The sequence below is a fragment of the Rhinatrema bivittatum genome, chromosome 3 (assembly GCF_901001135.1).
Source record: "Rhinatrema bivittatum chromosome 3, aRhiBiv1.1, whole genome shotgun sequence".
NCBI classification, from domain to species: domain Eukaryota; kingdom Metazoa; phylum Chordata; class Amphibia; order Gymnophiona; family Rhinatrematidae; genus Rhinatrema; species Rhinatrema bivittatum.
The window spans coordinates 319,182,889-319,199,701 of record NC_042617.1 but is presented as its reverse complement, the minus strand read 5'-3'; the positions used below and the strand labels follow the sequence as shown (position 1 = coordinate 319,199,701).

Here is a 16,813-nt window from a genome sequence, read left to right as displayed (position 1 = left end):
GTACGGACCGGAGTCTAGGCAGATGGCAGGCAAGCAGGAATCGGAGTACGAACCGGGGTCAAGGCAGGCAGAAGACAAGCTGGAATCGGAGTCACGAACCGGGATCAAGGCAGGCAGAAGACAAGCTGGAATCGGAGTCACGAAACGGGGTCAAGGCAGGCAGAAGACAAGCTGGAATCGGAGTCACGAACCGGGATCAAGGCAGGCAGAAGACAAGCTGGAATCGGAGTCACGAACCGGGATCAAGGCAGGCAGAAGACAAGCTGGAATCCAAGTGCAGGCAACAGGAATCAGGAACCGGGTAGCAGCAAGGCAACTAGTACTTCAAGGAAGGAACCTCGTTGCAAGGCAATTCGAAAAGCCCCGGGTCCCGGTTTAAATCCCTACCCGGCGTCTGACATCACGGGGGGCGTGTCAGCACATCCGGGTGCTGACAGCAGAAAAACCCTCCCGTCGCGCGCGCGCGTTCCCCCGAAGGGGAGGAGTCCCCCGCGACGGCCGGCGGCGTCTCCCACGAGGAGGAACTAGGCCCATGCTGCCCGCACGGGCTCCGAGCCCGCGGACCGCGGCCCAGACCCGGGACCTGGAGGGAAGGTAAGGGCTCGGACGCCCCCGTGGCGGCCGAGACCGCAACACTTATGTATATAAAAGGCTTGTGTCAGTTGGTTGGTCACACTGTCATAAGAACATAAGAACATGCCATACTGGGTCAGACCAAGCCCAGCATCCTGTTTCCAACAGTGGCCAATCCAGGCCATAAGAACCTGGCAAGTACCCAAAAACTAAGTCTATTCCATGTTACCGTTGCTAGTAATAGCAGTGGCTATTTTCTAAGTCAACTTAATTAATAGCAGGTAATGGACTTCTCCTCCAAGAACTTATCCAATCCTTTTTTAAGCACAGCTATACTAACTGCACTAACCACATCCTCTGGCAACAAATTCCAGAGTTTAATTGTGCGTTGAGTGAAGAAGAACTTTCTGCGATTAGTTTTAAATGTGCCCCATGCTAACTTCATGGAGTGCCCCCTAGTCTATTATCCGAAAGAGTAAATAACCGATTCACATCTACCCATTCTAGACTTCTCATGATTTTAAACACCTCTATCACATCCCCCCTCAGCTGTCTCTTCTCCAAGCTGAAAAGTCCTAACCTCTTTAGTCTTTCCTCATAGGGGAGCTGTTCCATTCCCCTTATCATTTTGGTAGCCCTTCTCTATAACTTCTCCATCGCACCTGGAACAGTGGAAGGTGCACTGTGCAAAGACAACATGAACTATCTGCAAAGCACATACACATACAAGCACACTGGTATGTGCATGGGAAGACACACACTCACACAAGCACAGGCGCCCACACATATGGGCACATGCCCCCCATACACACCCACAGGCTGTTATTGACCAGACAACCCAAGCAATGCCAGGTAACATTTGCTAATATGCTCTGTCTGTCTCTCATGCTGCCACCCACAGGGATTGGCAGGCATAGGCATACACACATAGGCATGCACGAGCACACACAAGCATACACAGGCTCGCACGTGCACACAGGCTCATACGCGTACACGCACACACACATTTTTATTTATTGATAACCCACAGTTTCTTGAACATCATTCGTTGCTGAATCAACATCAATTTGGTTTCCGTAAGGCACACAACACTGAGACTCTCCTCATCTCTCTTTCAGACATATTTCATCGCGGTTCTGACTCAGGCACAAGTTATCTCTTTGTGCTTTTAGATATCAGCACTGGATCATTGTATCCTGCTGTCGCAGTTGAGAGAAATTGGCGTAGGGGCATAGTTCTCAATTGGTTTTCTTCTTGTTCAATCAATGGTAATGGAACCCATGAGGGAGGGAGCTAAACTCAATTTAGTGCTCACTAACGGAGATAATGTCTCTAATGTCCAGGTGGGTGCCTTCCTCAGCACCAGTGATCATCAAACTGTATGGTTTCATATCACAAATAGGATACGGAGAAGTCGCATGAAGACCAGAGTTTTGCAGTTCAAAAACATGGACTTTGTTGAAATGGGGAAGTACCTGGAGGAAGAACTAGAAGGCTGGGAGAACAAGAGAGATGTGGAACAACAGTGGGCCAAACTAAAAAGAGCAATTACCAAGGCAACTAATCTATATGTTAGAAAAGTAAAGAAAAGCAAGAAAAAAATGAAACCTATCTGGTTCTCAAAGGAGGTGGCTGATAAAATAAAAGCTAAAAGAACAGTGTTTAAGAAATATAAAGGATCCCAAAGGGAGGATCACAAGGAAGAATATCTGGTGGAACTGAGGGAGATGAAGAAAGTAATCAAGACAGCAAAAGATCAAGCAGAAGAAAGGATTGCCAAAGAGGTAAAGCGAGGTGACAAAACATTTTTCAGGTACAACAGAGAAAGGAGAAAAGTCCAAAGTGGTATAGTGAAATTGAAAGGTGAAAAGGATCAATGTGTGGAGAGAGACGAAGAAATGGAAGAAATATTAAACGAATACTTCAATTCGGTGTTCACTAAAGAGGATCCTGGAGAAGGACCGTCACTAGTTAACAAGAAACTGGAGGGGAGTGGAGTAGATGAAACTCTGTTTACAGAAGAGAATGTATGGGAAGAGCTAGGAAAACTGAAAGTGGACAAAGCCATGGGGCCTGATGAGGTTCATCCCAGGATACTGAGGGAGCTCAGAGATATGCTGGTGGGTCCGCTGCGTAGCCTGTTCAATAGATCCCTAGAAACGGGAGTGGTGCTGAGTGATTGGAGAAGAGTGGTGGTGGTCCCGCTTCACAAGAGTGGGAGCAGATAGGAAGCTGGAAACTACAGGCCAGTTAGTCTCACCTCAGTGGTGGGAAAAGTAATGGAGTCGCTGCTGAAAGAAAGAATAGTGAACTATCTACAGTCAGAAGAATTGCTGGACCAGAGGCAGCATGGATTCACCAGGGGAATGTCCTGTCAGACAAATCTGATTGACTTTTTTGATTGGGTGACTAGGGAATTGGATTGAGGAAGAACGCTTGATGTCATCTACTTGGATTTCAGCAAAGCATTTGATACGGTCCCGCACAGGAGGCTTGTGAGTAAAATGAGAAGCTTAGGAGTGAGTGCCGAGGTGGTGGCCTGGATTGCAAACTGGTTGATGGACAGAAGACAATGTGTGATGGTAAATGGAACTTACTCTGAAGAGAGAGCGGTGTTAAGCAGAGTGCCGCAAGGATTCGTGTTGGGACTGGTTCTGTTCAATATCTTTGTGAGTGACATTGCGGACGGGATAGGTTTGTCTTTTTGCAGATGATACTAAGATCTGCAACAGAGTGGACACGCCGGAAGGAGTGGAGAGAATGAGACGGGATTTAAGGAAGCTGGAAGAGTGGTCAAAGATATGGCAGCTGAGATTCAATGCCAAGAAGTGCAGAGTCATGCATATGGGGTGTGGAAATCCGAAAGAATAGTATTTGATGGGGGGTGAAGGGCTGATGTGCACGGAGCAGGAGAGAGACCTTTGGGTGAAAGTGTCTAACGATCTGAAGTTGGCGAAACAATGTGACAAGGCGATAGCTAAAGCCAGAAGAATGCTGGGCTGCATAGAGAGAGGTATATCTAGTAAGAGAAAGGAAGTGATGATCCCCTGGTACAGGGCTTTGGTGAGCCCTCACCTGGAGACCATATCTCCAAAGGGACAGAGACAGGATGGAGGCGGTCCAGAGAAGGGCGACCAAAAAGGTGGATGGTCTTCATAAAATGACGTACGAGGAGAGACTGAAGAACCTAAATATGTATACCCTGGAGGAGAGGAGGAGCAGGGACTTTCAGATACTTGAAAGGTTTTAATGATCCATGGTCAACAACAAACCTTTTCTGATGGAAAAAAAATCAGTAGAACTAGGGGCCACGATTTGAAACTCCAGGGAGGAAGACTCAGAACCAATGTCAGGAAGTATTTCTTCACGGAGAGGGTGGTGGATGTCTGGAATGCCCTTCCGGAGGAAGTGGTGAAGACTAAAACTGTAAAGGATTTGAAAGGGGCATGGGATAAACACTGTGGATCCATAAAGGCTAGAAGATGGGAATGAAGAGAAGAGCCATGGGGGTGGCTTGCTGGAATGGAGGCTACTATCTGGTAATTACTACCCTTACTCAAAAAGCCTTCACACAGTTAATGCAGCTCCAACATTGCTCTCTGCTTCAACGGCAAGAGGAAATGTGGAAAAGATTTGCATTCAGACAACAACCAACAAGGACTGAACTACACAGTCTGGGTAAGCAAATAAGCATGGGAGTTGCTTGCTTATTGAGGCGGTTACTACCCTAAACCAATTAAGCCTGATACTTCACTTTGAATGCATATACAGCATTGCTCTCTGCTTCAATGGCAGGGAGAAATGTGGAAAAGAGGATTTACATTCAGAAAACATCCAACAAGGCATGGATCTGTGCAGTCTGGGTAACAAGCATCGGGGTAACTTGCTTGATGAAGCGGTTACTTCCCATAACCATTAAGCCTTATGCTCACCTTTGATGCAACTCCAACATTACTCTCTGCATCAATGGCAGAAGGGTGGCAGGAAATTTGAATCAAACAGTTACCAACAAGTGCCCTGAACATGGTGGTCGGTGAAACAGATAAGTATGGGAAAATAAGTGTGGGAGCTTGCTGGGCAGACTGGATGGGCTGATTGGTCTTTTTCTGCCATCATTTCTATGTTTCTACACTTATCAGATTAGGATCAATTCATTTACCTCTTCTTGGCATTACCCACAGTCTGCTGTTCCCCAGGGTTCATCTCTTTCCTCAGTTCTATTCAACATATATCTTATTCCATTATGTCAAATACTTGGTCAGCTTGGTGTATCATTTAAACTTTACGCTGAGGACATTCCGTTTTTTTTTCCTCTGAAGTCTACTTGGCATGACACAAATTCATTCTTTGCTCATTGTCTTTCTACTAACAGGACTGGCTCTCCAAGAATAATTTCTTGATCAATGTGAAAAAGACCGAGGTCTTATCACTTGGACAGCCAGTTTCATATCCCAATCCACCTACACTTATTCATAATTTTGTATATAATGCTTACCATGTAAGCACTCACGTTTCTGCTTATTTGCTTTGTTCTCCAGTTAGAAATTGTTTAACCTATCCTTTTTCTCTAACAACCAAGTTCCACATTCCCTGTTATAATGTAATTTCTTGCTTCCATTGTTAACTGGTTTTTTCCCCCTAGTTCATTGTAAACCGGTACGATAAGACCTGGTCTTGAGCATCGGTATATTAAAAGAATTTAAATAAATAAATAAATAAATAAATAAAGGTTCTGAAATCCCTTTATCAAAAAATGCCTGTAATTCGGGTGTGGTAATTGACTCACAACTTTCCATGAAACCACATATTCAATCAGTGGTTAAAGCATCTTTAAGTTAAAACTACTGCAAGATCTTAAGCCTCTATTAGAACCTTTCAACTTTCGTTCTGTGTTATAATTGTAATGCTCAGGCTTGTGAACCCTTGGCCGACGGGAGGATGGTATACCTTTTGGAGAATCCGTAGGTTCTTTTGTCGGGAGGTGAGGCAGAGCAGAAGACGGAACCAGCTGACCCTTGGCACTGGGAACTGGGGCGGCTGCAGAGACGGAAGAGAGACGAGAAGAGGAGCTGTGTCTTTACCCCTGGAAGTCTGTGGTCCCCCCAGGAGGAGCCCGTAGGGACCCAGACTGCTGGGACTTAGGTGGACCTTTGAGAGGTCAGGTGTTGGTGCAAGGGCTGACTGGAGCTTCGCTCTGGAAGCCCGCGGTCCCCCCAGGAGGAGCCCGTAGGGACCCAGGCCGCTGGGACTTAGGTGGGCCCTTGGAGACAGTAGTCTTGAAGGAGTCCTAGGTTGAGTGCCAGATGGTTGTCGCTCACCAGTCCGAAGTCGTGCACCAGAGAATCACCGCTTGCCAATCTGAAGTCGTACACCAGGGAATCACCGTAAGCCAATCCGAAGTCGTACACCAGAGAATCACCGTAAGCCAATCCAAAGTCAGGAACCGGGAACATCAAGACCGAACAGGATCCAAAGCTCAAGAGACTCACCGAAGCAAGCAGACTAGACAGTGCCGGAGGACGTTGCCAAGTCACTGGACGAGCAGAGGAAGTCTCCTTATATACTTCCCCTGCTTAGGCTGCTGAGGAACAGGTGAGGCTTGTTAAAGGGATCAGGTTTAATTTAATTTAATTTAAAACTTTTTCTATACCGCCCCTTTAAATCAGTGGAGGGGGCGTGGCCTCGCACCTAAGGATGGCGACGGCCATCTTGGATTTTCCCCCGCGGAGGAGAGACGCTGGAGAGACGCTGCTGGACGCTGTGAGGGGGGAGCAGGACGGCTCTCCCTGCAGCGATCAGCACCAGAGGCTGCGCGGGGGCGACGGCCCGGTTCAGAGCCCTCCCCCGGGGCTCCCGCGGCGAGGGGACAAGGTAGGGGGCCATGGCCGTGGGGCACCACGGCTGTGGAACACAACAGTACCCCCCTCTTTAGGGCGTCTCCCCGGAGGTCTGGGTTTAGCTGGATGGTCCTTGTGGAACTGCTCCAGCAAATTCCGGCGACAGGTTGTGGGGTCGGGGGCGTGCTGGAAGGCCATGATAATACCAGAGGCTTCAATAGGGAGACGTGGAATGTGTTGTGAATCTTGAGAGGTGGAGGGAGGCGAAGTTGATACGAGACAGCTCCCACCTGCCGGATGATGGAAAACGGGCTGGTGAATCGCGGGGCCAGTCGCAATGATGGCAGCTTTAAGCAGAGGAACTGTGTGCTCAACCAAACCTTTTGGCCCGGCTTGAGAGGCGGGTACGGTCTCCTGTGCTGGTCAGCATATTTCTTAGCTGCTTGGCCGGTCCTGATCAGGGCGCGTTGCGTGGATATCCACAGACGATGCAACTCGTCGGCAGAGAGTTGAGCTGTCGGAGATGCCACCGTGATGGGAACGGGCAGTGGCGGGCGTGACTGTTTCCCATACACTATCTGAAACGGGGAGGCTCCCGTAGCTGCGGAGATATGGGAATTTAGCGCGAATTTGGCCCAGGGTAGCAGGCTAGCCCAGTTATCTTGTTTCTCATTAACATATAGACGAAGGAATTGTTTCAAGGTCTGGTTGGTTCTTTCTGCGAGACCGTTGGTTTGTGGATGGTAGGCGGATGTGTAATCTAGGGTGATGTCGAACTTCTGGCAGAGAGCCTTCCAGAATCTGTCAGTAAATTGAGGCCCTCGATCAGACAGGATGCCCTTAGGTAGGCCATGAAGCCTGAAGATGTGCTGGTTAAAGGTGCTTAACGAATGCGAAAACACCATAACGCGATTTGATAAATGACCCCCTAAGTGAGCTACGCTGGGCACTTTTTCTTAGTTCATAATAAAACCAAGAAACACATACAGTACATAACCAATTACATACACAACCGATAAAATCACTCCACATTCTTACAGCAAGACAGGTGCAATCAAAGATGGAATTGAATGGGTCTGCAGATCAGCTGAAATGTACCCTTTTTAACATTCCGCTGTCCACGCATGAGGTCGCCTTTTCCACAGGGACCGAAAACAATCCTAGCAAGAGTTCTGCAGAGGCGAGCCAAGCACATAGAAGGAACATCAAGCAAGTCACACCCTGAAGACCTTATAGTACAGAAGTTGTTAACATTAAACATTAACATTAAAATCAGAACTTTAAATTTAATTCATAACTAAACTGGCGACTAATGCAGGGAAGCCCAAATTGGAGTGATACAGTCACTTAACCGTGCACCTGTTACAATCTGGGCCACTGCAGTTTGGACAGCCTGCAATGCTTTAAAACAATACAGGCAACCGCAGAAAGAGCGAGCCACAGCAGTCAATGCTCATTAACACTAATTGCTGTTAGTCAGGACTAGTTTCAGTTTGCCTAATAAACGCAATTTAAAAAAGACGCCTTCACTATTGAACTCATGTGCGGCTACAGAATCTGAAATTATTCCTAGCCTTTATGGCTATCAGAATCCATAAACCCTCAATTACCAGTCACTGATGGAAATCTAGTGAGATAAAGCATCTCTCTTTTCCCCAGCTCCTAAATTCACCCACAGTCTCCAGAGAGAACACAGGCAGATGTTACCAAGTAGGGCTGAGAGGACAGAACTCTATGGAGCCCCTGAATCCCTAGGAAAATAATTTCCCAGAACTATGTGCTGAGTACTGTTAAACAGGTAAGTCGTGAGCCATGAGAATACTGCAGAATCAAAAACATAGAAACATAGAAATGATGGCAGAAAAGGACCAAATGGTCCATCCAGTCTTCCCAGTAAGCTTATGGTAGTATCTGCTGTGCCATGTAGGTTACCCCATGCTTATCTGTTTCCCAAACCATAAAAGTCAGGGCCCTCATTGGTTGCTGTTTGAATTCAATTCCCCATTACCCCCATGCTTATCAGTTTCCCACACTAGCCCTTTTTGATTGCTGTTGAATCCAATTCCCTATTATGCCTTGCTTTTGAAGCAGAGAGCAATGTTTGAGTTGCATCAAAGTATCAGTCTTATTGGTTAAGGGTAGTAACCGCCGCCTCAGCAAGTTACCCCCATACTTGTTTTACCAGAACTCAAAACTCAGGGCCATCGGTTGCTGAATGAATCCAATTCCCCCTTTTCCCCCTGCCGTTGAAGCAGAGAGCAATGATGGTGTTGCATCAACAGCATTAAAGCTTATTGGTTAAGGATAATAACTGCCTCACCAACAAATTACTCCATGCCATCTTTTCTTCATTTCCATCCTTTAGCCTCTAGGGATCCGCAGTATTTATCCCTTGCCCTTTCGAATTCTTTCACTGTTTTGGTTTTCACCACCTCCTCTGGAATGGCCGTCCAGGCATCCACCACCCTTCTCCATGAAGAAATATTTTCTGATGTTGGTTCTGAGGCATCCTCCCTGGAGTTTCATTTCATGACCCCTAGTTCTACTGATTTCTTTCCAATGGAAAAGGTTTGATATTTGCACATCATTAAAACCTTTCAGGTATCTGAATGTCTGTATCATATCACCCCTGCGCCTCCTCTCTTCCAGGGTGTACATATTCATATCCTTCAGCCTCTCCTCATAGGTCTTCAAATACTGACCCCACACCATTTTTGTCTCTCTTCTCTGGACTGCCTCCATCCTGTCTCTGTCCCTTTTTGAGGTACTCCAGGTGAGGCCTCACCAAGGACCTGTACAAGGGGATCGTCACCTTCTTTTTCCTACTGGTTATTCCTCTCTCTATGCAGCCCAGCCTTCTTCTGGCTTTAGCTATCATCTTGTCACATTGCTTTGCTGCCTTCAGATCACTAGAAACTATCACCCCAAGGTCCCTCTCTTGGTCCATGCACATCAATCTTTCTCCTCCCATCATATAAAGCTCATTTGGATTGCTGCACCCCATTGCATGATTCTGCAGATCTTGGCATTGAATCCAGGCTCCCAAATCTTTGACCACTCTTCAAGCTTTCTTAAATCACTTTTCATTCTTTCTACTCCTTCAGATGTGTCCAGTCTGTTGCAGATCTTGGTATCACCTGCAAATAGACAAACTTTACCTTCTATTCCTTCCGCAATGTCGCTCACAAAGATATTGAACAGAACTGGTCCCAATACCAATCCCTATGGCACTCCACTTAACACGGCTCTTTCTTCAGACTAGGTTCCATTTACCATTACACGCTATCTAATGTCAGTCAACCAGTTTGTAAACCATGCTACTACCTTGGCGCTCATTCCGAAGCTTCTCATTTTTTGTTCACAAGCCACCTATGTGGAACCGTATCAAAAGCTTTGCTGAAATCCAAATAGATGACATCGAGTGCACTTCCTCGATCCAATTCTCTATTCACCCAATCAAACTAAATCAATCAGATTTGTCTGACAGGATCTTCCCTCTGGTGAATCCATGCTGCCTCGGGTCCAGCAACTTACTGGATTGTAGATAGTACAGTATCCTTTGTTTCAGCAGCATCTCCATTAATTTTCCCACCACCAAAGCGAGGCTAACCGGCCTGTAATTTCCAGCCTCTTCTCTGCTACCACTCTTATGAAGAGGGACCACAACCACTCTTCTCCAATCTCATGGCACCACTCCTGTTTCCAGGGATCTATTGAACAGGTCATTTAGTGTACCTGCCAAGGCATCTCTGAATTCTCATAGTATCCTGAGATGTACCTCATCTGGCCCCATGGTCTTGCCCACATTCAGTTTTCCTAGCTCTTCCCATACATACTCTTCTGTAAAAGGAGTTGTGTCTAGCCCATTCCCTTCTATGGTCTTGTCAACCAGCAATGGTCCTTCTCTAGGGTCTTCTTTAGTAAACACAGAAGTGAAGTATTTGTTTAATATTTCTGCCATTTCCTTGTTTGTCTCAGCACATAGGTCCTTGTCACCTTTAAATATCACTATACCACTTCGGGCTTTCCTTCTTTCTTTTATATATATCTGAAAAATGTTTTGTTAACTCTCTTTATTTCTTGGGCAATCCTTTCTTCCGTGTGACATTTTGCTTTTCTGATTTCTTTCTTCATCTCCTTCAGTTTCACCAGGTATTCCTTCCTGTGTTCCTCTTTTTGGGATCCTTTATACTTCCTGAACACTGATCTTTTTGCTTTTATTTTTTCAGTCACCTCCTTTGAGAACCAAATTGGTTTCTTTTTCCTCTTATATTTGATTACTTTTCCAACATATGGATTTGTTGCCTTTGTAATAGCTCCTTTTAATTTGGCTCACTGTTGTTCCACCTCACCAATTTTCTCCCAGTCTTCTAGTTCTTCCACCAGGTACATCCCCATTTTGTCAAAGCCTGTATAAATTCAAAACTCGGGTCTTTGTGTTACTTCTTTGTATTTTATTTGCAATATCAAACCATACCATCTAATGATCACTTTAACTCAGGTGGGCACCTGTCTGGACATTATAGACATTATCCCCATTTGTGTTTTGCGCTCGGGGGTGGACCCTTGTCCTGGGGCAGAGATGGAAAGCCTCCTGAAAGGGAACAGGAGGTAGCTGCCCCCAGGGGGGCAGAGCACTAGAAGAGACAGAGGCTGGGAAGAGCTTCACCAGTAGAAGTCCAAGGTCTTCCTGGGAGGAGCCCGTAGGGACCTGGGCCGCTTGGACTTAGGTGGGCCTCGCGGGGTCTCCTAATAGAATGAAAGTCCGGCATGCCCATGGAGACAGGGGGAGCGCGATCTGGTTCACAGGTGGCTGCTGGTTGGAACAAGGAGAACCAGAACAGAATTGGTGATGACAAGGTGAGGAACAGAGTCAGGATCTGGAGACGAAGTCAGGCAGGGAAAAGTCAAGATCCAGAGGTCAGACTGAGGAATGGTCAGCGAAGCAAGGGTCAGGTACCGGAGGTCAGACGAGGTCAAAGGCAGGCTGAGGTCTTGAGGCAGACGGCAGGCAGGCAGGGAGGTCAGGAGCAAACTGAGGTCTTTGAGGCAGGTGGCAGGCAGGCAGGCAGGTCAGGAACAGGTTGTGGTCTTTGAGGCAGGCGGCAATCTTAGAACAAACTGACCCGATTGCCAAGGCAAGGAAGTAGAGAAGGGAACTTCCTATATCGAGGGGGTCAATCAGGGCGCGCTGCGGAGCTAGGACCCACCCTTGGCCCTACATGAGTCCGGGCAGTCCACGCGCGCGTACGGACATGGTTAACATGGCTGAGGACGCCGAGCCTTGGCGTGAGGCCTGGCGCGCAGTGGAAGGCCCGGCAACTGTCGCCGCAGGATGCCGGGGCCTGGCAGGACTGGCTACTACCGCGAGGGAGGTCGTCCTGGGTTCCTGCTATGGGACCATGAAAGTGAGCAGGCCCACGGGATGGCCAAGGGTGGGGTGCGTAACATTGTGAGGACCAGGTCGAGTATCACACCCCCCTCTTGGGTTCCATTACCATTTGTTTGAGCAGAGCCCCTTGCAGGGCATCCACTGTCTCTCTACTTCTCGCAGATTCCGCAGAAGGGATTCTCCAGTCTACATCCAGCAGATTAAAATCTCCAACGAGCAACACTTCTCTCTTCTTTTCCATATTTTTGATATCTTTGATCAGATCTTTGTCCAGCTTTTCTGTCTGAATTAGAGGTCTATAGACCACACCATTGTAAATGGAAGCATCATCATCTTTTTTTAAGCTAGCCCATAATGCTTCTTCCCTACACCACATCCTTTATATTTGAATTGCTTGGATATTGCTTCTGACATAAAGTGCTACTCCTCCTCCTTTCCTGTCCTCTCTGTCCTTCCTTTTGCCCAACTCCACCAAGCATGGCAGCAAAATCTGATGTTTTAGGTGTCAATGCTGCAGGATGTCAAGAAAGATCCAGCAGAAACTGAACACCAGAATCAAATTATCTGCAAAAGACCTCAGAACACACCTGCAGCAACTCTACTGTGCTGTGAACTGAACAGAACTCAAAATGGGTCAAGATTCATGGTTAACCGGGAAATTTTCTCATTAAAAAAAAATTGGTGAATTGCTCACAAGAGGGTGACACATTACTGGTCAGAAGACTATAAGAGCTAGTGAGTTTCCCATCTTTATCTTACTGAACAGAAATTTGTTTCCTAGTTCTGTCTGTCTCAAGTTATTAGCTTCCTAACTTATGGGCCGATACAGTACAGTGCGCTCCGATGGAGCCGGCGTCCAGTTTCTGAGCCCGTGGCTGTCAGCGAGCTTGAGAACTGACGCTGGCAAAATTGAGCATCGACTGTCAAACCCGCTGACAGCCGCCGCTTCCATCAAAAAAGAGGCGCTAGGGATGCGCCAGGCCTAATTTAAATAAATTAAGATACTGTATCACGTGCATAGGAGAGTGCTCTCCCGCGTTTTTACTGTATCGGCCTGTTAGGAAGATATAAATGCTAAATTATCAGGTGACTCACACTTTTGTCATCTGTTTCAAGAACTGTAATGTCTCTCTTGAAGCCTCTAAACTAGAGAACCATGGCAAGCTACTTGTCCTATGATCAAGATCTGCCTCTCTCCCTAGCCCCTGAGAAGTCACAAGAAGGCCTGCCTTCTCCCCTAGTCCCCTTTCTCGTCAAGGAGTTACAGGAAAGTCTGTTTCCTTCCCTAGATCCCCAGATGCCTCTCTTTGTGCCTGACCCAAACCTGAGAAGACTCATGAAAGCCTACTTCAACCATAGAAAAAAACCTTGTTGTTGGCCAGTGAGGATCGTCTTTTTGTTTGTAATCCTTATAGGTAAGGATTGACTCTGAATACATTTTTACACTATGTGAGTTTTGAAAAGATAATCTGAATAATAATAAAAGCCAGTTTGTCTCACCTCCTCCTCTCCATGAGAAAGAGAATACCTGAGAGGTAGTTATTATAGCCCCTTGGGCAGCTTCCCCCTGGTTTGTGGAGGGGAGGGTAAAGGGGTGGAGTTTTCTGGGGTAAACCAACTTTTATTATTATTTAAAGTCTTTCCAAAGCTCACAGTGATGTAGAAGCACCTTCACAGCACACAGTCCATTGCAGTCAGCCCCGGATTTACAGTGATAGAATGCCAAGAGACTCTTATGAACATAAGAGCTGCCTGACATGTTTTCATTGATGCGAGCCCCACCTGAAATCTATAGAAGACGTCTGGAACAGGCACTCTCTCCCTACAGGGAAAGCTCTCATGGCACTGGATTGCTTGAGCACCCCAACTGGTTACATAGCAGTGTCTGTCTCTGCAGGCACGGTGCAGGGGGTCTCAGGCGCCTGGACACTTGAAGACTCTTATTCCAGTTCGCTTTTATTAAGATCATTTCAACAAGTATGAATTATTGCTGGACCTGAACATGTTTGTTAATACTTTGTGTGTGATTTAAGATGTTTTTCTGTTTTATAATTATAATAAATGTTTATGTAGGTGATATTTGAAAACTGCCAAGAACCTCAGATTGAGCAGCCTATACATTTTTTAAATAAATAAGTAAAATACGCTCAGAAAGTCGAGAGGGGTATGCGCATACAGAAAACATCTGGTTTTATTTCCTTTTTTGTTTATATTTTGTGTTTTTATTTCATTTTTATTTTGCTTTTAGTGTGTGCTACTGGCAGATAATGAGCACAGAATGACAGAAAGGAGAAAAAAGAAGCGACTGCACATCCCAACAAGAAACAGGACATACCGTTTGCTGCCGAGTCCTTCTTGAACCCTTTCAGCACCGACAGCATCTGGAAGTCTGAGACAGAAGCAATAACTTGAGGTGAGCCGCTACAGCAACAACTTTTATAGCCCCCAAATCCCAGTTACAGGGCAAGCAAGAGCCAACCTGCTATGGCTTTAACTTAAAAACAAGAACTCAGTTAGAATTGTCTAAGATTGGAAAGATGCTTCCATGGAGCGCCTACAGTTTCCAAAGACAGTCTTTACCTCCAGCAGTTATTTTAAGGGACTCTCATCACCTCAGCTACTCCATTCCCCAACTTAAAGACAATCCCTAACTCATGCCCCTTTTATTCCTTCTCAGTTCCCCAAATGACAACCCCAGACCTTTCTGAACCTCCCTTCCCCATTCTGTCCGCCAGTGATTAAGCTGAAAGGAGGAGAGTGGCAGTGCATTAGGTCAGATCCTCTTCATCTGAAACTTGGAGCCAACTTATGTTTTGAACCATGAATGTGTGTGTGTGAGAGGAGAGATGTGAGGAATGTATGTGTGTATTTGAAGAGTGTGTGTGTGAAGGAAGGGAGTCTATGCGTGTTTGGAGGGGTATGTGATGTGTGCGTGGGAGTGTAGGCTGTGTGTCTACATTAGTGTGCTCCAGCTACCATTGGGGTTGTTTGTGTGTATCGTGGGGAGGTGTATTGTGTGAGTGTGTGTGTGTGTGTGTGTGCGTGTGCTGCAGCTGCCATTAGGAGTGTGTGTTTATGTGTTTGTTGGGGGGAGGAATGGAGACTGTGGACTATGTGTATACAGTCTTGCTGCCAAATTTTCTTGCTGTTTTCTTTTTCCTTTTCATGTATGGACTATTGAAGTGCATAAAAGTCTGCAGCAGAAAAATACAGTCATAAGTTTCCTAACTTTGGAATTTTGCCTGTGTAAAATGTGCTAATGAAAAAGGACAGAGATGGACACGTCAGGTGCACAAAGTGTCCTACAGTAATTCATAGTAATGTAATATAAGACAGTGGAAAAAGACCAACTGGCCCTTTCCTGTCCACACTGCTAAGGATATATCTCAGTTGTCAGTCGTAGAGTGTACGACCTGCAAAATTTCTCCTTATCAAGGACAATCTTTCATTTTCATTTCATTTATAGAATTTATTAATCGCTTCCCACAAAAAGGCCGAAACAATGTACAATAAAATATACATAAAAAATAAAATGTATTCATATAAAACAAGTAAAAGACATAGAAATAATATATTCATTAGACAATAGGGATATTACAGCATAAAATCAACAACAAACCTACACATAGGTCATTAATCAATAAAATCAATAAAATCAAGATATCTGCTGTAGAAGAAAGGCTTGGTCAGAATCTTTCTTTGTTGCATAGCAACATAGGAAATTACAGCAGATAAAATTCAAAGTGGCCCAACCAGTCTGACCATCAGTAACCCATCCCCAGTTACCCTCTCCAGCAGTTCTCCTACTCCTTTCCCTTGCAGGCCACAGCAGACGCAGCAGTAGCTGCTGAAGCTGTCCTCACAGTCCTCTTCCTTAGGGACCACAACCAGTCTCTTCTCTCTCTCTCTCTCTCTCTCACACACACACACACACACACACACACACACCAGTCATACCCTCAAGACCAGTTTCTGTCTCTTACACACCAATCATCTCCACAACCAGTCTCTCTCTCACACACACATACACACACACACACACACACACACACAAGCACACACATACCAGTCATCTCCCTGATCAGTCTCACACATACACACTTCACCTCTCTGGCCATTCTCTCTCAATCACACAATGCTCTCGCTCCCTCTTACACACAGGATTTCAATCACACACATGCTCTCTCTATTTCACTTACACACAAGCTCTCAATCACACACATGTTCTATCTCACTTACAAACAGGCTCAATCACACACATGCCCTCTCTCTCACAGCCACAAGCCAGCCAAAAACATGCTCCATCTCTCTCTCGCACACACACATTGACTCACACAAGCACCCTCCCTGACTCACATATACACCGTACACAAACAGAAGTACTCTCCCTGCCTCACACACAGAAGCACCTTCCCTGTCACACACAGAAGCACCATTCCTTTCTCACGTACACACAAACACACACAGAAGCACCATTCCTTTCTCACATACACACAAACACACACACACACACAGAAACACCATTCCTTTCTCACATACACACACACACAGAAGCACCATTCCTTTCTCACATACACACACACACACACACACACAGAAGCACCATTCCTTTCTCTCATACACACACACACACACACACACACACACACACACACACACACACAGAAGCACCATTCCTTTCTCACATACACACAGATGCACCCTTCCAATCTAAGGCCTCCAGCTGAACAGCTGTCTCCGGCGGTGGTTAGCAGCACTGGTGTTCACTTCTTCGGCCCCCTCCGGCCTCGATTTTCATTTCTTCAGCCCCCGCTGGCTTGGTCTCCGGCGGGGGCCAAAGAAATTAAAATCGAGGCCGGCGGAGGCCGAAGAAAAGAAGATGGGCGCCTCCCAGCAGGTCCCTGCTGGAGGCCAAGCTGGCGGGGGCCGGAAAAAGGAAGATGGGTGCCGCCCAGCCAGCCCCCGCTTGAGGCTGGCTGGGAGGCGCCCATCTTCTTTTCTTTGGCCCCCG

At 46.4% G+C, this 16,813-nt stretch overlaps 1 protein-coding gene across 2 annotated transcripts in view; it reads right to left on the bottom strand.

Annotated features, from left to right (window-relative positions):
- Positions 1–16,813, bottom strand: part of LOC115087730 (CD209 antigen-like protein C) — an 85,698-nt gene that overhangs the window by 33,176 nt on the left and 35,709 nt on the right. For both annotated transcript variants that reach the window (XM_029595250.1, XM_029595251.1), the window contains one exon: positions 14,138–14,191. In XM_029595250.1, coding sequence (XP_029451110.1) covers positions 14,138–14,191 — 54 coding nt within the window. The remainder of the gene's footprint in view (positions 1–14,137; positions 14,192–16,813) is intronic.